Below are 26,991 nucleotides of genomic sequence, written 5' to 3' on the forward strand. Positions count from 1 at the left end.
ATATATATATATATATATATATACAGTCAGCCCCCGGCTTACGAGCACCCTGATTTGCGAACAATTCGCCTTACGAGCGTGGATCAGGGAGATTTTTGTCCTCCGCTTACGAGCAAACCTCTCGCCTTACGAGCATTCCGACAAACCAGCCATTGAGTATGTAGAAATGTTCTCGCCTAACTGCGTCAACATATTCGGCAGTTGTGTCATCTCCAATCATTAACAGATACTTGTGGCGGTAACGTGAACGCTATTGGTCTTACAACCTCACACTGACTGTCTCACTCACGGTGTCTAAATATATTACCATTTAAGTGTAGTGTTTGTACAGCTAAAGGGAAAAACAGCTGACATGAAATTAAATGTGCCGATTGCAGGACAAAGAATTGTCATTGGTTTAAATGTGTGTTTTTTTTAATTAATTGTCAATACATTCCAACTGTTTAAAAAAAAGTGCGAATAATTATCAGTCAGTCAAGGAGATGCCAATATGCTATTGGTCGATTAAGGTCACCCGGTCTCACTTACGGAGATGCTATTGGCCGGCGTCACACGTCAATCACAGAAATGCCGATATGCTATTGGCCGAACGCCTTTATCTAGCTTGATGGGACAGGATGGAAGGAAGTAGAGGAAATGAGTGAAAAACGGAATGTTTTGAAGACTTTGCAAACTTTATCTGTTAGACATAGCTTCTAAAATTACTAGCAGCGGTAAAGGAAGAAATAAGAGGATGATGTTTTAGTATCTCCGTGTTTTGCACCATGACTGAAAGAGTTACTGTAACACTGTAAGACCAATAGCCTATATGCGTTGCCGTATTAACTCAAGACGTTGATCTCTGCACACTGTTACGGGTGGTATTGCAGCGCTATATGATGGTTGCTTGACAAAACTACATGTCATGTTAGTCGGCGACCTCCCGACATGCTTTGGGACAGCGCCATTGTTGCTATTCTGTGAATTGAAACCAACAGTGAACTGACGTCCGAACAAGCCATAAGTGTGGTGCCTAGTTAATACAACACACACAACCTCCCCTCCGCCTCCACCCAGCTCAATTCACGTCGGGAAAAACAGCTGACATGAAATTAAGTGTGCCGATTGCAGGACAAAAAATCGTCACAGGTTTAAATGTGTTTTAATGAATAAGATGTCAATACATTCCAACCGTTTAAAAAAAAAGTGCGAATAATTATCAGTCAGTCAAGGAGACGCCAATATGCTATTGGTCGATTAAGGTCACCCGGTCTCACTCACGGAGATGCTATTGGCCGGCGTCACACGTCAATCACAGAAGTGCCGATATGCTATTGGCCGAACGCCTTTATCTAGCTTGATGGCACAGCTGGTTGGGATGGAAGGAAGTAGAGAAAACCCTGACTGAAAAAGTTACTGTGACACTGTAAGACCAATAGCATATCTGATTTACCGTATTGACTTCGAGCATTCATCTCTGCTCATCTCTGCTTATCTCAGCACAAGTCAAGTCTTTTCAAAGGTAAAAGTCGTTATTCCTTTGTATTTGTTATTTAATGCAACTGTACAGTAGATTATGTCACTTAATATTAATATATGTATACCCCGTGATGATTTTACCTAAGGTTTCTGCGCGCGTTGCACGCATTCACGAATTAACATGGGTTTGGATTGCCCGCTATACGAGCAATTCGAGATACGAGCGTAGCCGCTGAACGGATTAAGTTCGTAACCCGGGGCCCCACTGTATATATATATATATATATATATATATATATATATATATATATATATATATATATATATATATATATATATATATATATATATACTGTATATCTATACCCTGTATTTGATTCACAGTTTCTTTAAGATGTCTGAATACCAAAAATATTCAGTACCTGTAGTTGACATCCTTTTCTGGTATGCTCAAAGCAGCTCAAAAGGTCAAGATTTGTACTAAGTGTGCGAAAACCATCATTCATGACCATATCTGCATAATGTGTCTGCCAGATGGCTTCCCAGATTTCGGACATCTATCCAGAGTTGAGAACGTGTCTAATGCTCGAGGATGAATTTGGAGATGTGTTAAGAGGATGAGTCAAAGTTTTTCCAAAGACTGATTACACAGAATGAAACCTGGGTCTTTTACAATGATCCAGAGACCAAAGCCCAGCCAATGCATCTGAAGCACTTGGACTCACAACCTCCAAAGAAGGCAAGAGTGCAGCCCTCCGCTTGCAACGGGTGCCACAATTACAGGAGCCTATTATGCTTCACTTTTTTGAGGAAATTACAAGAAGCTATCAAAATCATGAAGCGGGGCAAGATAAGCAAAGACATCCTCTTCCTGCAAGACAATACTCAAGTCCATAACATGCATGTCGCCAGATCAAAGGCACAGGCTTGTGTCTATGACATCCTCCCCCATCCCTCCTATTCTCCTGAACTTGCACCCTCTGACTTTCACCTCTTCCCAGCCATGAAGGTGTTTTTGAAAGGAAAATGTTTCCCAAATGATGCAACCTTAATTTACGGTCACGTTGTTGTTGGACGACCAACCTGGGGTGTTTTACAAAAACGATCTCCATAGCTGCATCAACCGATAGGAGAAACGCTTAACTCTGGATGGCGCCTATGACTAATAACTGTACAAAGTTTCGTTGATCTAATTATTGAATGCCCCTCATACTTACATAAATACTCTAAAAACACTACACAGCCGGTCCGTCAAAATAAATATCTTCACTTAAAAACAACTTTCTCGCAAATAATCACTTCTTTATGAAAATCCATTCCCTTCACGGTACACTGAACTTTACTAATTGGTGAAAAACAGGTTTTGCATGCCCATGTGTCACTAAATGTCATGCTGGGATTGTGAAATGCAGATAAATTGTAGCCAGTAAATAATGACAGCATTGGTCGTTTATCTAGTTTAGCAGACAAAGCGGGTCACACAGAGGTTCAACATGTTAATGGATTGCTAAAGACAAGAGAAAGGTGAAGGTGAACGGGAGACAGCAAAGGAGAGAAAAATGATGGCTACACAAATACAACATGCAAACATTAGGTGCTAGATAAGAATGAGCGGCAAAAGGCTGAGGGACTCCAGTTATTAAAAAAGCAAACAGACAAACAGATAAACTCATTGTATTTGATGGAAACATGTTGTGGCATTCACTTAATAACGTTCTCTGCTGCTTCACCGCTGCGTGTGATTGGATGTGTCTCCTGCCTGTCACTGTGAGACATTTAGCGTGACTTTCCGCTGCACTAACGCTCCCTCACTCTGTCCGACTCAGAGACTCGTAAGGCACACTCAGCAAAAACACAAAAACATTTTAAAGATGTTTGTAGGACAATCATGGATGAGGGTGAACAAAAAGAAGAAGGGCTGGCACAGATGATGAAATGTGAAACAAACTGCATTGGCTTGAAGCAAAATGTGTCCAGGGGGGAAAAAAAAAAAAAAAGCACAGCTTTTTTTTTTTGCAAAGGCAGAATTTTACTTTCAGGCAAGTGATTACAAGGAGGTGACCAAAAATATAAACGGAATATAATAATAATAATAATAATAATAATAATAATAATAATAATAATATAAACTGAAATTGTTATTTTTCCCTTGACATATTATTCTTGCAATTGAGAAGAAATAGAGTCAAAGATTTACATTTTACTATATGTTCTATACAACTCTTCAAGTGTAAACAAAATGTTATGATACTTATTAAGTTTGTGGAATATGAATTAAGCAGCAAAATGTACCTGTATTTATCCATTGCCACTTGCTGTCGAATAAAAATGACATCAAAATACCAAAGGGCTAAAACAAGAAGCAAAATGGCCGCCTTGAGGTTGATAAAAACAAGTTGATTTTACTGCTAAGAAATTCTGACACGACTTCCCCTTTAACACGATAGTTTTTGCTGAATTCAACATGTAAAAATAATCGAGAGAACAGCTCACCTTCACATGAGTTAAGAATAAGGAAAGGAAGAAGGACCTTGGCAAATGTCATCCTGCCGCCAATACCCAGACTCAATGACATCACCTGCACCTGAAAAATACAAACACATAATATAGTGTATATAAGCAAGATTCATCCATGGCTTTTTCATGTCAAGGAAGAGGTTTCATAAATAGATATAGTAATAGATGCGTTAAATGTCATGCTTTGAGGGAAGTGCTTATTTTGTATGGCTCGAAGGTGAACTCACCACAAAACACTAGTACCGAATGCTTGGTAATCAAGAAATAGTATTCTTTATAAGGGCATATTTGACAGTGTAAAGCTAAACATTTCGCAGTATGGAACTATTCAAAAAAGAGATGGCACAACTGAGTGTGGTGTTACGGATTTGCTCTGTATATTTATTTGCATTTACTTCCTGACTTTACCTAACTGTGTCAGGTCTTTGCCCTTTGTTCAGTTGTAGCGAGATGTTTTTTTTTTTTTTTTAATCCCGCCTCTCCTGATTCCGTATACAGTGGGCCCCCGGGTTACGAACTTAATCCGTTCAGCGGCTACGCTCGTATCTCGAATTGCTCGTATAGCGGGCAATCCAAACCCATGTTAATTCGTGAATGCGTGCAACGCGCGCCGAAGCCTTAGGTAAAAACGACACACTGTATACATATATTAAAATTGAGTGACATAATCTGCTGTACACTTGCATTATATAATAATTACAATGGATAAATAGCTTTTACCTTTGAAACGACGAGACTTGAGCTGGGTGTAAGCAGAGGGGGGCAGAGCCCAATGCTCAAAGTTAACACGGCGATAGATATGATATTGCTCTTACAGTGTTACAGTAACTCTTTCAGTCAGGGTGCAAATCACGCAGGTACTAAAACATCATCCTCTTATTTCTTTCTTTACCGCTGCTAGTAATTTTAGAAGCTATGTCTAACAAATAAAGTTTGCAAAGTCTTCACAAAATTCCGTTTTTCACTAATTTTCTCTCCTTCCTTCCATCCTGTCCCATCAAGCTAGATAAAGGCGTTCGGCCAATAGCATATCGGCATTACTGTGATTGACGTGTGACGCCGGCCAATAGCCTCTCCGTGAGTGAGACCGGGTGACCTTAATCGACCAATAGCATATTCGCATCTCCGTGACTGACTGATAATTATTCGCACTTTTTTTTTAAACGGTTGGAATGTATTGACAATTAATTTAAAAAAAAAACCACACATTTAAACCAATGACAATTCTTTGTCCTGCAATCGGCACATTTAATTTCATGTCAGCTGTTTTTCCCTTTAGCTGTACAAACACTACACTTAAATGGTAATACATTTAGACACCGTGAGTGAGACAGTCAGTGTGACGTTGTAAGACCAATAGCGTTCACGTTACTGGCACAAGTATCTACTGATGATTGATGATGTCTCTACTGTTGATTTTATTGATGCAATTAAACGAGAACATTTCTACATACTCAATGGCCGGCATGTCGAATTGCTCGTAAGGCGAGAGGTTTGTTCGTAAGCGGAGGACAAAAATCTCCCTGATCCACGCTCGTAAGGCGAATTGTTCGTAAATCAGGGTGCTCGTAAACCGGGGGCCGACTGTACTTAGAACCACCTGCTCATCTCCACTCAACCTTAAAGAGCCTCGAGAGCCTAAAGATCATACCAAGACCCAGCAGGAAGCACACACTGACAGTCTGCTCACTATCAACCTTCCAACAAAGCCCCGTCAGACAATAAGTCCTCTTATGCTTTCCTACCTGTTCCTCTCACCGGTGTCCAGTGTTTCTTCGGTCTCCTTGATCATTTCCTAGCCCCTTCATCGACATTACTTTCCTTTCCACACATTCGACCTGAATATAGAGATTTCAAAGGTTACAGCCCCAACTACATAATCTCCTTTTCAATATGACTTGGACTGCGATTTTGATCATTGTTGTTCTGCCTTGTAAATTGCCAAGTTGTCAATTATTTCTTTTCACCTCTAACCTTTACTCAGGCAAGGAATACCAAGTGGTGGCCATTGCAGGCACCCAGTGGAAGGTAATTGTTGTTGTGCTCACCCACTTTCTCTGTTAATTTCTTTCCAGTCTCTTCCTCACCTAGTTTAATGTTTGTCATCTACCTCACCTCTCATGCTGCTAGTCTGTTTAGCCACTTCAATGCCTGCGCACTCCGCATCCCTTTTTTCTGAACAACGGGTGGCTTACGGCTCCAATTTTTGTTTTGTTACAGCTTGAACCTTGAATCATATTTCAGTGGGAGCCCTTGCTGAAACCAGTATCAGACCCTGTTCTGGCGGTGCAACACCTGCAGCTGACATTCAGTGTTGCAATACTGTATACTTGTATCACGGGCCGTCCTCCGGAATAATACAGTTCAGCACCTTCTGTCGGATGCCCTAGATTCCTTGACTGATCTTTTTTTTTTTTTTTTAATACTGTATACTCTATATAGGTATGCACATCTTGGGTTTTGTGTTCCAAATTCTTCTGTTTGTGCCTGTTAACATATCATCTGGTCTCATCAATTCTGCTCTCATTGTATCAGTTCTCTCCATTCATACTATTATATTTTCAAGGTGTGCCTTGTTGATCTGCCTGTGTTTGATTTCTGTTTATTTTGGTCGAGCCCTGTCTATGGGGTGGAAGTTCTTTATCAACTTTTCACAGTTTTTGGACATTCTGATTTTCAATTTTATGTAGTTTTTTTTTTTTAAAGTTGACTCCTACCTTGCTTGCTCCCTGCGCTTGGATCTGCGTGAGTTTTTGCCTCAACCTCCACAACTGACCCCTTTTTGACATCCCTAATATCAGCGGTCTGATTCTCAGTCCTACCTAATCCTGGCAGTCTTCTTGAAGAAGACAGTGAACGCTCACTTTCACATGAATTTGTCGACAAAACACATTTCACTCTGCGGAGAGATTTGTTTTCACTTGGTTAACAGTTCAATTACACTGCACAACTAGATGCATTTTCTTGGTCAGTATGATCATTGTGGCACAACTCATACTTGAAGTATTTAAATCCATTAGTAAATGAATTAGAGACACTTCAGACAGAATTTAAAGGCGTTCAAGGCCTTTTATGACGAGTGTCTACACCCCACCTCGACAAACACTCACATTGTTCATCATACTCCTATTTTTTATTCCCACAATCGACCAATGTCCTTGTGCAGCCTTGCAATAGTGACCAATCTTAAATGGTAGCAATTTAATTTTGAAGGGTTATCTTTCTAAATTCTTCACTTCCCAAGTGCCCTCACGGTGTCATATGATGGTAGCTCGTGAATGCACAGCACATTGCTCTGTTTTCCCTGTCCACTAATCAGACTGAAATAGCACAATACAGATATGCATTTAAGTGCAAAAACGTCTGAGAGGCAATAAAATAAATTGCACATGCTCCTTCATGTTGCTACTTGTTGTCCATTCATAGTGGAGCTTTTCCAGATATTGTGTAGGTATTGAATGGTCATCCATCCATCCATCCATCCATCCATCCATCCATTCATCCATCCATCCATCCATCCATCCATCCATCCATCCATTTTCTAGAGCCGCATACCCCCACAGGGTTTGGTCATTCCAAACTTTATGCAGAAAACGGAGGTGTCAATTTTCCATCAATACGTCCATGTATGGATCAATTTGCTGTACCACTTATTCATTAAGGCAGTGGTGTCAAACAAATTTTTATTTTGGGCAGCGTTATAGTTAAAGTTTCTGTCAGAGGGCCTGAATGACTGTGAATTCAAATATATTTCAAGTGTGTTGATCACACATTTACCAAGATTTGATATCAGAAGCCAGCAAAAACTGTTCAAAAGAGATTTGGAGAATAAGAAAATGTTTGTTTTTCTTCCCCCAAATGTTTAAAAGTTAAAGAAAACTTGCAATTTTGGTGTTTTAGTCAGAAACCTGAAGTAAAATCAGCATTTCAAGGGCCACAAAAAGTGAGGTGGCGGGCCGGATCTGGCTCCCGGGCCTTGACTTTGACACCTATGCATTAGGGTTACAGTGGTGTCACAGCTAAATAGGCACCACAGAGTCTTCAATTAACCACACAGCCATGTTTTCTTTAATTGGATTGAAAGCCATTGCTCTTGCAGAAAGCACTTAATAGCAGATTTGCTAACCACTCTTAATTTTGTCATGCCTTCAGTGTATTTATTCTTAAATGGAAAATTCCGCCAACTGCACATTTCAAAATAGTGACTGTGCCACTTATTACAATATTCTTCACAGGCGTTCCATTGGAATAGCACAGAAAATGTGATTTAATAATGTCGAAGAATTCAAGTCTTATGTGACCATTCCGATTGCACACAAGTGTCTTGTTCTCTTCACTAGTATTAAATATGTTTATGTGTGCACATTTCAAATTACAGGGTGCCATCCAAGCCAGCTGAGTAGAGGTGAATCCAATTAAGTCAAATATGCACGCAGGTTAGTGATTTGTGTAAAACACTATTAGGCCATGCTGGGATGTTCCCCTCACTCACTTATGTATGTGGCAATTAAACAGTGTAGGACAAGAGCAAACAGCAGGGTGATTGCTGATGCAAGCTGCTCCCCACCGTGGCGCTGTCCCACTCTGCTGACTATACCGTCACAATTTATTAAATCTTCACTTTCCTCCTTCTCTGCCAGGGTCCCTGTTCATTTTATGCTCACCTCCTTCACCCATGACAGCTTCTCATACTACTCTCATATTGCCTGGTGTCATTTTTTTTTTTTAGCCATTTGGCACTTTATAAATATGACTTCAATAAGAACTTTGGTGATAATTTGGCCATTCATTTGAGTGGGCATGGCAAATTTATAATCAAATGATAATTTGCTGACTCACACCAAATCGGTGTGACGTCACCAGAATCACTGTTTTGTATGAAACTGCTGAAGAATTCAATAAATAATAAGGCTTGCTCTTTTGCTACTTACTGTATATACCCATGCTCTTCGAGGACAGGACTATTTTCTTGTTTTACATCACTGTGGAAAATAGTTGACTTGATTCTATCATAGGCCACAATGCAATGTGAGATTCTTCTTAAGGTAAGATATTTAAAACTTAGAAGAACTTCAATAACATGATAGAGCTGTCAACATTAATCAAAAATTTAACAAGTCATTCAAGCGTTATCAAATAAATCGACAATCATTTTAATATTCAAGTAAATCAGCTATTGGTAGCTTAAAATTGTCCAGTACCTCTGATCTCAGCCTCCCAGTAGTAGTTTTTCTTTGATTACTGTACCTAATCAGTTGATGAAAGTAATTGATTATCTTTGGCATTTAATAGAAAAAAAAAAAACATTTGCAAGCATCTGTTTTGACTATGGAAATTAATGACAAAACCAGTAACTGAATAAGTTTCAAAATATAGTGCATAGAACATCATTCCCTCTTTTGTGGAATTGCTTAATTGTTGTTTCTTATACTAAACAATAGTAAAGAAACAGTGACTGGGGTGAATGATTTTGGAATATGCTTTAATGTAAAATTGTATCAGATCAATCGATGAAATAAGTGATAGAATAATCTATTCCAAAAATATTCCATAGTGACAGTCGTAGCGTTCAATTGATTGGGTTTCGTAAAACACTTATGACACTATATGGTGTCGATAAAGAACTATATGTCATAAATCAAGTCAAATTTGATTCATTTTTATAAATCACACTATTGAGAGACAAGTAAACCAGGTTGTGTTGACTGATATAGGCAACATAAGGACAGGCTTTAAACATTAAAGAAAAGCTCAATAGAGGTCAGATCTACAACACCAGAGAGCCTACACCAGGTCCAGGCTGTATAAAGAAGTCCCAGAGATGGTACGACACATCACACTAACACATCTAACCTCGTGCAGAAGAGTGCAATACTGGGAACAGCTAAGAACCTACACAGAACCTTCAAATTCACAAGCCTCTGGTTGAAGATCCAAGTTTGAAGGAGATACCATCCAAGGTGGAAGATTACACATTTGTATTTCTAAAAATTACTATAGATTGTCAAAACAGATTGAGGTTCAAACGATGCATCCATTCCTAAATGTTTGCAAATGGGCTTTTTTTAATTGCAAAAGTTTATATTATAACCATTGACACCAAATAGTAAATTTCAAAACCAATCCCAGTTGATGGGGCAAGCTAAGTAGCGTCAACTCTGTTTTGTACCAGGATGGCAGGGGTTGATGGTCACATGGAAATTGCGGATGCCATGAGCTTTGTGATTGCTTGGTGACCAGTGTGCTCAGGAAACCAGGATCTAATACACCCCAAATCAACGGATATACAGCATAGTCCATTTCACCAAAGGCCATAATGAGACTTGATATTGAAAAGTGATGGATAGATGGAATTACTGAATTACCTTGTAACTCTTGCAGGCATGCATGACCTGGATCTTGGCTAAATTCATATTAAGTTTACAAGTAGCCGAATGTGAACAAGTACTGGTCCCAGTGGGCACAGTACATCTTAATCCAGCCCTTCGTCTATTTAATGAGCGGTGGTTTTACAGCATATGTAAGTGTAATGTGTGATTAAAGCTGTATTAAGAGATGAGTAGTATTTGGGTCCACTGGAATACCACCGAAGACTTGGTATTGTTTCATCCGGTTTACAGCATTCCAAATGACTGATTACGGGCCATTCGGCTCTGATTGGCTTTGACCTCAAGCCACCCCTTATTACTTGAAAAGGTAGGCATTGTTTGTGAAATATAACAGTAAATCAATTATCGCTTTTAGTCTTCTTTCTATACTCATGAAAGAGCCGTCGGTCATTAGCACAGTGATCAGAGAGATTAAGAGACATTTGGATTTATCAGGGGAGATAGCGGTGCAGTGCTGCTCTGATGAGCTGCGTAATGGCTTCTGTCCCACCTTCCTGATCTCTTTATCTCAAACATGACATGACAATTAAAGTCTGACTCTGCAAAGCTCAATTGAATGACATGACAAGGCAAACGTGGTGTGATTTCGACAGTAGATCATGTATTGCTTTATTGGAAAAGGGGAATAATCCAACATAGTAAATAAAGCGTAATAATGGTAACAAAACCGCAAAGCTCAATTCTAATGAGGTTGGGATGTTGCGTAAAATGTAAATAAAACTAAATGCAATTATTTAGAAATTCTTTCCAACCTACAACATATTCAACTCTATATGATACAAAAGAAATATACAATTGTTAATGTTGAATCTGATGACCATTATTGCTCTATTTTTTGCCAATATTTTTACATTTTAGAGTTGATATTTGTAACATGTTCTATTAAAAAAATAAATACATAAATAAGCTAGAGACAGGGGCAGCAAATGACTCGTAAAGTTTAGAAATACTAAACAAAAATATAAGAAGATATTTCACAAACGAATATCTGTAAACATCTGTAAACTCTGCATGTAAACCGCAAGGCCAAAAAACAACAATGAATGCCCCCTGACCGTTGAGCCCTCAAGCAGCATTCAAAAACGACATGTGTGTTAAAAAAAAAATAGAGGGGGGGCTCAGAAAGAGTACAGATAACAACTGTCAGTTTACAGAGTGTGTCCCTATCTACAAATGAATGTTAAAGCTCTACCATGGAAAAAGAAAAATACATACTTCAACAGCACATAGGAATGCCATTTGATTCTCTGGGTCTGACCAACTGATGGACTGATACAAAGTGGAAATATGTACTATGATCTGATAGGTCCATATTTCAAAAGATGTTTAGGAATGATGGCAAAGAAGAAAAAGGACCATATGCGCTTAAATCATTCATGTTCCTGTTCTGTTTAATTTCCAAGTGAGTACTTGTGTCACTTTTTGTTGTTACTTTGCATTTTTTAGAGTCCGACAAATATCCCTGTTGAGTTCTTGCCCCAGTGATACTTGAGTTATCATCCTTTATTTATTCTCACTCTGTGGCGTTTTTGTTTGTTACTTTGTCTCGTGAAAATACCAGCTGTGATTTTGTTGATACCTTGTTACTATTTGTCCTTTCGCATGCTTTGTGCTTCTTTTGTTATGAAAACATCTTTTTCCAAACGACTCCTTGATTAGTCTCTGTTTGGATCCACTTGTTTAATATTTTTTGTCGACTATAACAATCATTAATGAAACGATGTCTTCTTTCATAACGCCGCCTGGCAATGATGTCCTCTCTTTTATGTGTGATGATACAAAAATTAATGTGGGCATGCTGCTTGCTTATTGATGACTAGTGCTGAGTTGAGCACTTAAAATGCAACATTTGGCTCAGTGCATTTCATACATGTGGTCAAGTTTAATTTTATATTTTATAATAGAATGTCTGCCTTGGCCTTCGTGGTTATGCTGAGAAGCAGACTGCTCTGCTAGAGTGGAAAGAAACCCCCTTGTTCAATAAATGGATGACAAGCTAAAGATGTACGATATATTTTTCTTTTACAAAAGAGGTTGTCAAGGGTGCTTGAATATTTGAAAACATACATGAGGTCAGTCACTTAAATGCATTCCTTTATTACATTTTTGAATGACTTTGAATAAACACCATTTTTGTACTTGTACTCATTAAGAGGAATGCAAGAACAGTGGTCAAATGGGAACAGGAGACATCCTAGGTGAAAACAAAAAGAAATAATTTGAAGTAATCCATACTACTCAAATATTAGTTTATTAACTTACATAAGTTCTTTAACCGAACTGTTTTTAGGGTGTAGACTAGAATTAGAGATGGACACCTCACATCTGACTTGCTTTTTGAAAGGGGAGCTTGGCTGAAACCTCCTCTCACTGATAGATAAATGATTACAAACTCCCTGGCCGGCAAAAAAGGGCATTCCTTGTATAATCAAGTCAATCTATGCACTTCCACTCGAGATTCTACTGGGAAGCCCTACAATCGTGTACGTACAACTGTACATAATGATGGTGAAGGTGTAAAAAAAAAAAAAAAAAAAAAAAACCTCAGCTAGAGACAGTGCAGCCTACACAGCACATGTGGTCACAGTGATTATTACAAAGATGCAGAGCATAGGCATCATGCCCTTGATGTGAAACGCTTTATCAAGTCAGATCCTGCGTGCCTGTGAACCGGTGTTGACTAATGAGGATAATTAAAGAGTAAGCTAATAGTTGACACGTGCCCAAAACTGTGTGGTACTTTTACTAATGGTATATTAAAAAATATTGACACTGGATGTCAACGTATTTACGTGTGTGTGTTTGTGTGTGTACTAGTAGGAGGAGTTTGTACAGTAGTGCTTTTATGATTGATAATTGCATGTTTTTAACATGACATATATCATGCAATATTCTTAAGCATATGATTTCAACGCTCAATTTTGTTTTCAAGTGCTGACTACCTTTCTGATAAATAAGATCTTAAATGGATCCAGGAGAGTAAATATTGAGGGTTCAACGTGTATAGCGGATCAACGTACCCGAGACTGCGTAAAGGTTCTTTAATAAATAAATAAATAAATAATCATAATGCATAATTCTTTAAATTGAATAGCTCAAAGCAGGTCAGTCATGCTGTGTGGCTGGTGTGTGGAGGAAATGATCATTTGTCCAATCACCTAACCTTGGCATCTGCCATGCAGTTGCGAAGACTCTCAATAACATGCCAGTAGTTGGAAAAAAAAAAAAGTGGATAGCAAGTGGATGTTAAAAATAAATAAACAAACAAAAATTGCATCCAAAAAGAAACATAACCAAGCCAAGGCTGAAATGTAGACATGTTTTTAAGTGCAGGTCAGGCAGAATTTTGCGTCCCACCACCGCAGCTTCCGCCAAAGTCAAGCAATAGCTTTCCAGCTGGTTTGATTGCACAAGCAACATTGACCCTTCTGCGTCCTGCTTTTCTGGATGATTAAAAGGCATCATACCTGCCTCCTGCACAGCCTCAAAGGATGAAATGAAATGTTTATTGGCTTGGAGAGAATAGGAATAAAAATGAAGAAACTCGCTGCCCATGTAATGTGTCAATTCATTAAGTATAAAACCACTAAACGTTTGTACAGATTTGTCTTCATAATTATCCTTGATAAACTTATTCACAATTTCTGATTACTAGCTACTTGGTACAACTAACTAACTAGCAGTGTTGACCACAGATATGTAAGCAATAATCTTCAGCAATTTTGATGCAGATTGTAAAAGAAAAAAAAACAAAAAAATAAATCAGACGTGCAGTTATGATACCAGCCAGGCTGTAAGAGGGACTTGCTCAAAGTGCAGCCAGTCAAAGGCATAGATCTACGTTTTTATGCCCATGCAGTCAACCGGTTTGTTTATAAATGAACGTGAAATGCTACTAAATGATAGCGTAGCATTTCAAATTGCCTTGTGCAGCTCGGCTTCAAATGTTCCTCTGTTGCTGTTTGAACTAACAACCAGGAAGAAATGGCCCCATGTTCAACACGCTCATTTGTCTTTGCTGATCTTCCTCTTCTTCACTGTGGCTATGCGTGTGTGTGTGCGCATGTGCCTGTGTTTATGGCAGGGTTCTGAGGGCACAAAAAATAAATAAAAAAAATAATGCACCAGGACTATCACCATAACGTTACACCGCTGAATTAATCCACAAAGAGTGGTCTCTTCTTGATTTCTTAGTCTTTTGTGGTTAGTTTTGTGGCCAGTTGATCGTCCTTCGACCAACATATTTTGCTACATGTATATGGCTTGCTCGGCCAGTGTGCACAGTAGACAACATAAACACAAACAGGCAGTGTCAGAGGGCAGACAATGGCCTGTAGAAACTCATTCATCTCTTTTTGTTGCTCTCGACATCCATGTGGAGTCTTGAGCGCCCCTACAAAAGCTGATGGTTTTTATCCACACCATTTAGTACACTTGCTCTTTCTCGGTACAAATGACCTTTGCATCTCAACACTTCACCTCCATTCTGGTCTAGCTGAGCTGCCCTTATCATTTCACCCTCACTGTCCCTCCCTACATCCTGGGTCACCATGTTCCATTTCATCTAGATCGCAGGGCAGCACTGTGTGTGAATTTAAAAAATGACAATTTATCACACAACACAGCCAATACAGTTGCTCCTTACTTTTTTTATTTTTTCCTCGGCAGAATTTAGTTCCACTGGAGCATAAAAGTTATATTATTATATGCTGGGAATGCAGAAAGGGATTTCAATTATTACATTTGTGCAAAATAAATTAATTCTTTGCTTGCTTTTGAATGTTTTCTGCATTTCTAAATGAACAATTCATCCACTTTATGTACACACTTTTCATTTGTAAGATAAAGCCTATCAAGGGAAATTTGGAGAGAGTGCAACTTGAACTGGTCACAGTTAAAGACTTAAGTGTTGTCAATAACTGGGTGTATTCTTCATGTCTAGACCACAAAAAAATCAATAACATGAACATACTTATGGAGTTGAGATCTTAGCAGAATAATTTCTCAAACTTTGACTCTTTACCAAGGATATGCTCTTGGACGGGAAGCTTCACATCATATTTCAGTTCAAGTTTAGAGACAGTTAGAATATATGCCACAAGGCATACTAATAATATTGTAAAAGTAGCAATGTGACTAGATTTTATAAAAAGTGAAAACCTGTCATAATGCAAAATGTCTGTAAAAAATTGAAGCGGAGTACCTCAAGACCTCAAATTAGAATACCCCAGTATGAGTTCTTTTTCCATTTCATTTTTACTCAGGGAACCCTTCTCCGATTGGCTGACAAGTTTCATGTGAAAATATCCACCAATTTTTCAGGGACAGGCCAAAATTCTGAGAAGTGTAAAAATTAGCATCAGCTTTTAAACGTCTTAACTAGTGTTAACTAGTGCATATGGAGGATTATTGATTCAAAAAGCAATGCGGGCAACTAAATTGTTTATGAATGAAAGCAATCAATTGTTTTTAAGTGCTCATTCATTCCTTTTGAAGTGCTCATGCATTCCATATTTTTTTTCATTAAAAACAGATAGCGTCCACTTGTCGCTTTGCTTGCAAAACTGACTTCCAGATTCAAATGCGTTTAAACCTCCAATGTCAGTTATTGTTTTGATCTATTTACTTATTTTTATACCAAAGTTACATGCAGTTAGCATACTGTACAGTACACATCTACAATTGGAGCTTGTCTATTAGAAAGTAATTGAGAGTAAAGGAGCGTAGAGTGTGACTGTGAATATTTGGACATCCTTGGACATCACAAAAGTTTCATGCAATCCACAATTTGTGTGTGGTCGGCGACACCATTATTTAACTGTGCCAGCTTGTGAAGTACTGTAATACCTGTAGCTCTCCAGCCAGACGTCAACCCAATGCTTCTTAAAGTCACAGGGTAGGATAGGGCACAAAATTCCCACTCCAACCAAATGTACATTCAGCCATAAGCATGTGTTTTGATTAAACTGGCTTTTTTGGATTTTTTTTTCCAAACGGAAAAAGCAAAATCATGCTCTTCTTCAAAGCTCATAGGTCTGCATGGCCCTACTCCTGACTACATTGCACTTCAAAATGCAACAACAAACGCTAAAGCAATCAGTCAGATATCCTAGAGCAGTAAAGATGAAGAAACATTTATAGGCCGCAGGATGATTTAATCAAATACATATATGTACAAAATGTGTTTATACTTAGAAGCCTTCACACCCTGGCAATCATGGCCAAGCCTTTCCCAAAGGATGAATACTCATCACAACTTTCACATGGCAACACAACAAGAATTATTACAGGCACCATTCCAGCAACCATCACTACGAAATAAACAAGTTTTTCCACATCATACATCGCCTTCTCTCCCTTTCCCCACTCGACACTTTTACGCCTCTTCCAATTTGATAACACTGAAGTCCTTCCTTGAGCTCACATTGCTTTGCCTCCTCTCCGAGACCTCATAACGCTCAGTCCTCTCTTCCTTATATTGTGTTCCATTTGAGTCTGTCAGTCAACGTGTCAGATATGGACTCTCCATTCCGGATTTTTTTTTTTTCCTATTCTGAATGAATTTCATGAGTGTGACGCTCAATGAGAGTGACACTCAGAGAGGCCAAGAGTCAGATACATACGTACGCTCACTACATAACAAATGAGAAAAAGGCTGCTGCCTCCAGTTCATCACATCTCAAAACTTGTATTTCTTGATTTAACAATGCTATAGAAATTCCTACTTTACATATTTGTTTCGAACAGTTGTCCCCAACCTTTTTTGTGTCACAGACCAGTTGAGACGCTTACATGTTTTTTGTTTTGCAGACAAGAAACCAGCAGGATTTTTACTGAAAACAAATAAAACTATATTTAACATAACATTGTAACATGTAACAAAACACTGTATTAAAAAGGCAGTAAATTATAAAAAAATTAAAGTTATTTTTTTTAATTCCTTTTAACCATTTTTATTCAACAACACATCAAATGTAGAACAGTATTAGAAAAAAACTGAGAAACTTGTGTACTAAATATGAAACCCTCAGGAATAATGAATAAGATTTGATATCTTTATTTAAATGAACACATAGTACATATGTTTAGGTTTTGAGCCCTTCATACAGGCTTAACATCATAGCTCCTCCCAAACAGGCATGATCAAAAGATGGCACGACTGATCGCTGTTTTGGTCCCGCAACTAAACCACTTTTCAGAAGCAGCTAAATTGCTAACTAATGTTTATGTTTTCAGACTGTGCAAACTCCGTTCGCGTTTCCATGATTTGCACTTTATCATTTAGGTGCTACTTGTTCAAATGAATCAACAGGTCTGTGTTCTTGCTTTGTTTTGATTACATATTTTGCGCAATGGTTTGATTTTCTCTCTGTTGCTCTGGGAATACTGCAACACTAGCTTTGGGAAGGAACTCTCATCAAAAAAGCTTCATCTTCAAAAGACATCTCACAGCTGGTAATAATACCATAATTCTCAATCCTGTAACAATCCAGCCCTACTATTATTACCCTTCCAAAAGTAATTGATGTGGGGGTTTGACATTTATGCATAGATAAGTAATTAAAAAAATATTACTGTAACAATAAATGTTAGTCCAAAATGGGCCGTGGTATTGGTTAATGGACCACTGATTGGGGACCACTGGTTTAGAATATTCACATATTTGCCTATTTTTAACATGAGTGGTTGGTGGAAAACACAACCAAGTCAAGGTATGTCTAGCACTTGTATTGTTTCATCAAAAGTAAAAACATATGAAAGTTCAAGTGAAACAACAAGGGAATAATGTGATGTCAAGTTGGGAACCATTGGGTAACGGTAATCGTAGCAGGGTTACAGGTTTCTAGACGTAAATATTTTATGATGGCCATGAGTATTTTTTTTCGACTTCTGCTTGTATCTCCTACTTAAATGAATAACCAAATAATTGTATCCAAAATTGTCTCTAAGTCTGCTGTCATTTATACTACATAATTATTTCAGAGCACATGGCATAATTGGTTAATTTGCATCAAAAGCATGTTTTGACAATTAAGTATTTACATTTGAATATAAGAAAAATTTGCACACGAGCATGACTAACTAATGACTGATGAATAACATCTGCATATGAATGAAAACACAAATGAACACCCGCTCATAAAGTTAAGATTAAAGACTGTGGAGTCGTCACAGTATTCACCTAACGTCGCATCGACTTACAGATGCATAAATAAGTAAGTGAGTGCAAGGCGCTCCCCAGCAGGCACGTCTGAAGTCACTTGTGCAGTTACCTGAGATAATTGTGTTCACCTGACACCTCTGGCCGCGCATGCGCCCTACCAACCATTTACTTAATTACGCTCATGAAACAAGCGGTAATAAAAGTTTTAGGAAAACTTTTATTGTACTTTATCATCGCTTTGAACTGCCATGTCTTCCAAAATATGACCACGCACTTAAAACACACACACAAACACACAATTAAAGATGTAAGCATCAAAGTCTCCTAAAACAAATCCCACATGCAAACAAACCAATGCGTATGAAAAGCACGTGCTGTACGTTCAACCAAAACCGGCAAAAAAAAAATGTGCACCAATGCAATGCCCCACCCCTAAAACCCTCAAGGGAGGCAACTGAATGCCGTACAGGTACTGATGACAATAAGGAGGAGGGTGATAATTAGATTGAAATAACTCATCCTACCTTCCTCGTCCGAGTCCGTCTCCGGCTGACAACCTCTAGATTGGATCTCTTGTCCTGCTGTGATGCCTCACCAAGAATGTGATCCCCTCTTTTCCTCACTCTCTCCCTCCCTGCCTCTCTAGTCTATCTCTCCCGCTGCCTTGACTCGATCACCGCGCACCTCGCCCTGGTCATCACCCACTGCACACCCGCCGTGTTGCAAACGAGCCACACGCAAAATACGCACGCTTCAAAGTGTGCAGCTCGTTATGCAACTTGGCTGCCCGCACAGGTGCTGTACTGGGATAGTGTCCCATATGGTGACGCTGTGTTACGGATAACCCAAGTAATCATTGGTTCTACTCAAAAGCTTGCGGTCAAAGTATATGAATCAAGAATAGGTACTTTACACAAACTTTGTGCATAACGTTATTGCCAATATCTAAATAGTTTAGCGAGTTTTCAGACTTGCAATTGAAATATTTGAGAAAATTTGGAACCCATACAGTAGTATATTTTTAGTATATAGTAGTAGTAGTTAGTATATTTTTTTCTTAGCTATACAGTAGTATAGGTTCTTTATAAATTGAAGGTAAACTGTTATAACAATACTATTATTATTATTATTATTATTATTATTATTATTATTATTATTATTATTATTATTATTATTATTTATTTATTTATTTATTTATTTATTTATTTATTTATTTATTTATTTGTTTATTTATTATTAACGATTTGGACAAAGTTCATATTTGCCACATCAGCGCCATCTTGTGTAGGAAAGATTAAGCTGTTTCACGTGATGAACATGCACTTATTTTTAGCAATATATGTTTATACTGTACATATTATACACACATAACCTTAGAATTTAGGTGTTTTTTGATAGCGTTTGTTTGAGCACGTTTGCTATTTTTTTCTTTTAGAGTAAAGTGCTTTCCTTCATCATTCACAACTGATGCCATGTTCAACATATGGATATTGACGTTCCTACGTATGGCATATGTGCAATTAAATGAAAAAATGAGTGGGTAAAATATTTTAACACATTACCATGGATACCGTAATGTATGGTTTGATAAGGGTTGTGGAAATAATTTGTATCCTTTCTGAGGCTAAAAAAAACTCAGTGTTAAGTGTAAGGTAAAGGAGTCATCCTCGCTTTGGTGTGTAGAGAAAATTTGACCAGAGGGTTTTTTTTTCTTTGGGATTGTGCTACCCTCTAGCGGAATTTAAGTTTACTGCATATCTTTTCCAGGGGTCAGTCGCGGATTTACTTATACCCTATCTTTAATGCAGTGCCGTTATTTTTTGGCAGGTGCCCCCCCCCCCCCCCCCCCACACACACACACACACACCCTACTTCCCGCGCTGACTATTAATAAGACCATTATCTATAAAAATGGCATAAATACACTTAAAATTGCATCTTTTGACATAAAAAAGCAATATAAATCAACAAATGTTAATTTGACTTTTTACAGGGTTTATAAGGGTTACAGGACTGGTCTTCCTTTGCTGCAGCGACTGAGGAAGCTTGGTCCGGGTTGTGTAAGTGTCACAGGCAAAGACAGAAGTGAGGATAAGATATATGTCTATTTGAGTTAACGTTAGTGCTTAGTATCCCAGGCTCAGGTATTGACCAATCACAGCTCAGTCTGCGTATATCATAGCTGTGATTGTGATCTGAGCACTGAGCAACGGTGATTCTCAGTCATTTTCAGTTGAAAGCAAGAGGTAAAATGGTTGCCCCCTGAGATGGATAAAAATTGGTGGATTTTGCTGCTTTATTCATAGTCACACAATAGTACTCAGAATGTTCAGCATAGTGGGGGTGTATAGAACATATTGTATATAATGTTTTAGACTCGACTTCCCCTTTAAATGTCAGGAATTGAATTGAATTGAATTCATGACCAGCTCATGTGTGAAATTTGACCTTGTTTAAAACTTAACCTGAGATTTAAGAGATGAAAATACTTTTTGTGCAATGCTGTCCACATTATCAACATGCTATATCCTGTTTCAACACTGAGCAGCTGCATGTTTATGCACCAAGTGAAAGAGGGCCTGAGCAGTGTATTACTGTGATAATGACCAAACAGCTGTCATGCAGAAGGTGCCTGAAGCGGAAAACAGTTTGGGTTCCTAACATTGGCACCACTTTTTTTATTCATTTTTTTTTATTATTATTAATTGCTAATTGCCAAATACATGACCTGCATTACTGTAAATTGTGTGAGTGGCTCTTGCACGAATCTTAGTTCCACAGTATAACCGTCAATTGATTGTAATTGTATGTCATAAGATGGATGTTATAGTTGTTTGTCTAATCCATCTTCTATACTGATGGTTTTTAATTGCAGACACATTCCACAGTTTTATTTAGGGCAGTCACACATAGTGCTTATAGCAATACTAGAGGTAAAGAAGTGATATGTTTTTCATACAAATCAGTTGCAAAAACCCCATGATGTCTAATAGAGGAATTAAATTTTAAAAACTTGAATTCATATTGTATGAATACACGTTTGACATAAACCATTTCTTCAGTGTCCGCAAATTTATGACGCTCCAGTCTTCACTTTTGACTACGATGATAGATGGCAGAGAACAATGCAGATGATAATATGAAACGATAAATGATAATAATAATGATCATTTGCTTGCACGAGACAAGAGTATCTGCAATGGAATCGTTGCTGTTTGTTTAGCGCACATACTTCTGAATCTCCTACAAATATATGCACTTTGATCAAATAGTCATAGCGTGTAGACATACAGTAACTGTAAACTATGTCCACAACAATGCTGCAATGTGCACCTCACAAAAAGTCATCACAAGAGAATGTTTTGTCAAACAAGATTTGTTTTGGGTGTATACTGGAATGTTGTTGGGTTTTTTTTTGGGCAAACTGCTCTTGCATAGGGCAATTAAGAGAGCACTTTTGTGTGTTATGCATGTATAAATAGTAAGCTGTTGTGTGTAATTATTGAGACAGTGATTACAATCCCTGTGTTTTTATTAACTCGATATTTCAAACACATTTTTCACCTGGGATGCAATTCATATTATGGATGTGCATTTGTTTTAGAGCTGCTTCTCTTTTGTTTCCCTCTAGGACTAGTGGAGTTTATTATACACATAAAACTGCTTCCACAAAAATTGCACAGCAACTTGCATTAAAAGGTGGAGTTATGACATTATGGCAAAGAAAATAATAAAGACACACCACACACAGACACAATCAATGAAGACCCAAACAGATATCTGTAGTTCATGACTATTCCTATTCTTGCTGTAACTAGGATATATATTTTACAGTATTGACTGCAAGGTGTCAACATTCATGTCAGAATAATCATCAGTTCCACTGATGGCCTTAACATTGATATTCGCTTACTCCAAGTGTAATAAGCCTCAAGACTACAGTCTTGTTAACAATGACTCATTATAGATGGTATTGTTCTCAAACCAATTCCAAGTGAGGTCAAAAGTGTCACAAAAAAACTTAAACAGATGAGTAATTCTACCAACAGACGAGTCATCTCACATTGCAAATTGTAAAAGCATATGAATTCCAGCAGCAAACAGAGTTAAGTTGATTGTGTTTTGACCCCCCCCCCAAAAGACATAATTTGTTGAATGGCACAAGCATAATTGAAAGCACAATATAGTTCTCTGTTTGACCTACTGCAATTTTTCAGATAGGTGACAAATGACAATAATTGTTACAAGCTTTGGGAAAAGGCTCTGCATGTTGACAGATAAAGTTTCACGTAAATGTCAAATTTAGATTGAGTGGACAGTCGAGTTTGAGATACTTCAGGACATACCTTTAAGGTTCAATTTTAATTTCCCAGTAGCCACAAGTTTAAAACGATATAAATAATTACACATGAAAAAGGCGATTATATACAATTTACATCATATCTCATGTTTTTAGCCAGCTAGTGCATTCTAGTAAAGCTGTCAACAAAGAAACCAGAGATCCTCACCACAAGCGACATTTCTTCACACAGTATAGAGGCACATAGCAACTAGGAAGAGTTGAAAAAGACTGTAATGTTACCCTCCAGCATGAAAACAAACAGAACATTGATGTATGTTTGTGTTGTTTACTATGTTGTTGTCATGTGGTCTGAACATCGGCAAATGTAATCCATCGTCTGGACTTCTTATCCTCAGAATTCATAATTTAATCTTCAATTCTGTAACAAATGTATTTCTAATTTTAATTGAATGTATTTATAGCAATGTCTCAAACGAGCGTGACGCTGCCCTGTTGTGTTTACTTGTGAGCAGAAGACATCCCACTGAAGTTGGAGGTAGACATGTAAATATTGAAAATAAAATTGAATATGAACGCTGTTCACATTGAAACCCAAAAATCCACAATAATGCATGCAACACAGTTGAAGTGACTTGATGTGGTCCCTTTCTATTACATTAAATAAAAAAATACCAATTAAAACTATCAATGCATTTTCGTTTTCAATGTGTGGCTAAGTGCATTTGAGATGTCTATGTTAAAATATCAATAAACTCTCTTGTCACAAGACACATCAAATGGCAAATATTATTTTGGCATACAATTCTTAAATCAAATTTCTCCATGGGGGTTATATGACCATCATAAAAACACACACACACACAATCAATATCAATGATAAAACAAGTAATTTGTGACAACCAATGCCCCAGGAGAAGAAATGTAAGCTTAATGGAATTTTCATTGTTGTTTTGAGGTTGAGGCCAATTCACCAATTTGACCCAATTTCATCTGTTCAGAGGTCAAACCCCCTCACCTTTTAAAAGCACACGAGTAAAATCTCAGAGGATGTTTTTTCCTCCTACTGGAATTTCCACTCCCTGAAAGTTTGAGGTCACTATATTTCTCCCAAAATACTAGTTGCTATGGAACCTTGAAAGATGTATGTGCCAAAACTTTAAATGTGTTTTTTCTCAAAAGTAGAGATTTCAACCTAGCAACATTCAAATTGCTGTAACTTTGTTAGTTTTTTAGTTACCGTTATGTAGTATACCTGTAAATCATTTTAAAAGGAATTAAGTGTAGTTTTGGAACATTGCAAGTGAATTTCTATTTTTGTCACAAATGCAGATGGAGATTTTTTTTTTAGTTTTTCCCCATTTTGGATTCAATTGGAATGATATCTTGGCTGTACAAATCTTCTAATTCATCTAGACTTAAAAAGAACTGGACATGAAGCATGTCACAGAAATGATCTCCAGTAACAAGTTGCCTAATGAACAGAAGGAGCCTCTTCAACAAATCCCTCTGCTGCATGATGAGTCACTTTGTCACAGAGGATATCTTCACCATTGTACTGTGTATGCTCCCTTTTGCAAGGCGGTGATCACAAGCACTTTTTAATTTCTCTTAGATTTGCTGAAATGTGTAGTAAGTTACACTGTGTTGTTCTTGTAGATGCTTGTTGACATTTGGAAAGTCTCTAGTCATGTGACTGAACCATTAGAAGCATTAGTGCCTTAATGTTAGGAGTTTAAAAAAAGCACATGGAGCTTGGTATAAACTTGTCAAGAGCTGTTTGTTTTTTTTGTTTTTTTTTTACCTTTTTCTTCCTCACAGAGAGGAAGTAAACATTTAAACCATAGGTGTGCATGTGTCCATTGATTCTCTCAGGCACAATCCTATAATATATAGGAAAAGAGCAAAGCAGATGCACTGCAGCCTCTTTAGACATCAAAGAAATGTGTTGGAAAAAAAAGGGCTGCAAACATGAATGGTTTTATACATGAATGTTGGCAAGGGCAGCAGGAAAACAAGTTTTATGGAGCATCAAATATTCATGTGTGTCCACAAAGTGCTGGCCAGGGCTCATGGCCTGCAGGTAAACTGGCAGTGTTCCTTTATCGAGGTCTGCCTTTGCAGACCCTGAGGAGATAAGAATTCTGCATCCTGGGCAGGGGAGACCCAACAAGCAATACGACACTTTTAAAGTGGCCTTTGTTGGCCCCAGTAATGTAACATCATGTTTCACACTGTTTATTTGAACAGTGGAATCTTTCAATTCAATGGTCCAAGATGTGGAATGAATGAAAATATGAAACAATCATCATAACGCCTTAAACGTTTCAGTTTTATGCCATTATGTAACGGAAAATTGAATTTTAAAGTGCTCTATAGAAATAGGGCATTTGGGGTTCGGAGTGCCTGTTTGGCCATCAAGAGTGAAATTAATCAACAAATCAAATGCTTTTGTTATCAATTGCAATAATATGTGAAACATTTTTCTAATTTACATAGTAACTGCACTGCAGTGGCGGGCCATGAGACGTACGCCTTCTGTGATGTCAGCCTCTCGAATAAATACTCCCCCATACGCACGCGAACGCCTTACTGGGCTACACAGGCTATTTTCTGGAGCTTTTAAACGTCAATAAACCCGCATCAGCCATTAAAACGTGTGACAACGTGATGCTGTCAAAACTATAAAAAATGAATAATAATTTAAAATGAATATCCACAAAAGTTTATAAAGTCCAAATTACAAATCACAGTTTAATACTGTATAAGAAGATCATTTTATTTATTTACTTTTAATTGAATATGAACAGAAGAAAATAACAAACATATTTAAAATGAAAATATAAATAAAGAAAAGGCTTGCACTCACAAAACAAACGGCGGTCGCAATCGATCAGTCTCTTCATTTCTCTTCAATATCTTCCAATTTTTTGTCACCTTTTCTTTATGAAGGTCTCTTTCTCTTGGCACTGAGATGTAGAGTGTATCCCCTCGGGTGTTGCAAAAAGTTTTTTAAAAGCACCATAGCGGAAATCATTTTAAAAGCACCATTGCAGAAATAATTTTATAAAAAAAAACACACACACACACACACACACACACACATATATATATATATATATATATATATATATATATATATATATATATATATATATATATATATATATATATATATATATATATATATATATATATATTAGTTTAGTATATATATATAATTATTATAGTTTATTATGATAATGATGTCAGGTTATGTTATGCCAGCAGAGAAGGCCTTGCTGGCCCTGATGGCCATCACTGCTGCACTGACACCAAATTTCAACACCGATGCTGAAAGCGGCTCGAATCTTTCTACGCCAATGTTAGAAGTGGCCCTAAATGTTTTGGAAGCTACACTTGCTGAACATCCAGACACTTTCAAATGACGGTCACCTTTCAGACACCATCTGAAAAGCCATGTCAAAGCCAAAGGGGTTTAATTGTGAGCCTTGTAGGGTAAATTGCGAAAAAGTTGGGTCCCAGTGTGAAAATACTAACAAATTATTTTGAAGTTAACCCAGGCTAACTATTATCTTATCTGCTAACTACATTGCATTTGCATACCCATCACCTTGTTAAAGTTGTATTGTCGCAAATTTGCATGCATTTATTTGTGCAAACGTTGTGTTGTCAAAGAATGTCTTAGGACAGTGGTTATCATTTTTTTTTCAATGGTATACCCTAGGATTTTTTTTTCTTCAGGCAAGTACCCATAGTATTTTTAATTTAATAAGATGAAAAAAGATTGTATATCCGTGTCTGATTCATTGAATTTTGGATCAACAGAGTGGTGGTATCAGTGGATATATTTTACTGAACAACGATAAACGATGTAATATCGTGGCATTCTTTCTGGCTCTTCTGCTAGAAAATTACATCACTAATGACAATTCGCACCCGTATAACACTTAACCAAATAAAAGTATACGTTTTACAAAGGAGTCAGTATATCACGATTGAGCAATAAGTTGATGTTTCAATTAATTTCTTCTTAATTTGAAAAAGGAAAATGCACTGTTCTGATCCTGAAAGTTAAAAGCGTTGAATTCGATTTTAGCTGGCCTTAAACACAACGATCTTTATTCTGTATTTAGTTAATGTTTTTTAGAAGAGAAAATTAT

General features: G+C 37.5%; 1 protein-coding gene across 1 annotated transcript in view; it reads right to left on the reverse strand.

Annotated features, from left to right (window-relative positions):
• Positions 1-19,104, reverse strand: part of cdh23 (cadherin-related 23) — a 171,124-nt gene extending 152,020 nt beyond the window's left edge. Inside the window, exons 1-2 of the mRNA XM_088421399.1 lie at positions 19,053-19,104; positions 3,952-4,042 (exon numbers count right to left, since the gene is read on the reverse strand). Coding sequence (XP_088277525.1) covers positions 3,952-4,033 — 82 coding nt within the window. The 5' untranslated portion in view covers positions 4,034-4,042; positions 19,053-19,104. The remainder of the gene's footprint in view (positions 1-3,951; positions 4,043-19,052) is intronic.
• Positions 19,105-26,991: the final 7,887 nt, after the last annotated feature.

Source organism: Hippichthys cyanospilos, chromosome 8, assembly GCF_059441005.1.
Source record: "Hippichthys cyanospilos isolate Australia breed blue-spotted pipefish chromosome 8, RoL_Hcya_1.0, whole genome shotgun sequence".
Classification (NCBI taxonomy): domain Eukaryota; kingdom Metazoa; phylum Chordata; class Actinopteri; order Syngnathiformes; family Syngnathidae; genus Hippichthys; species Hippichthys cyanospilos.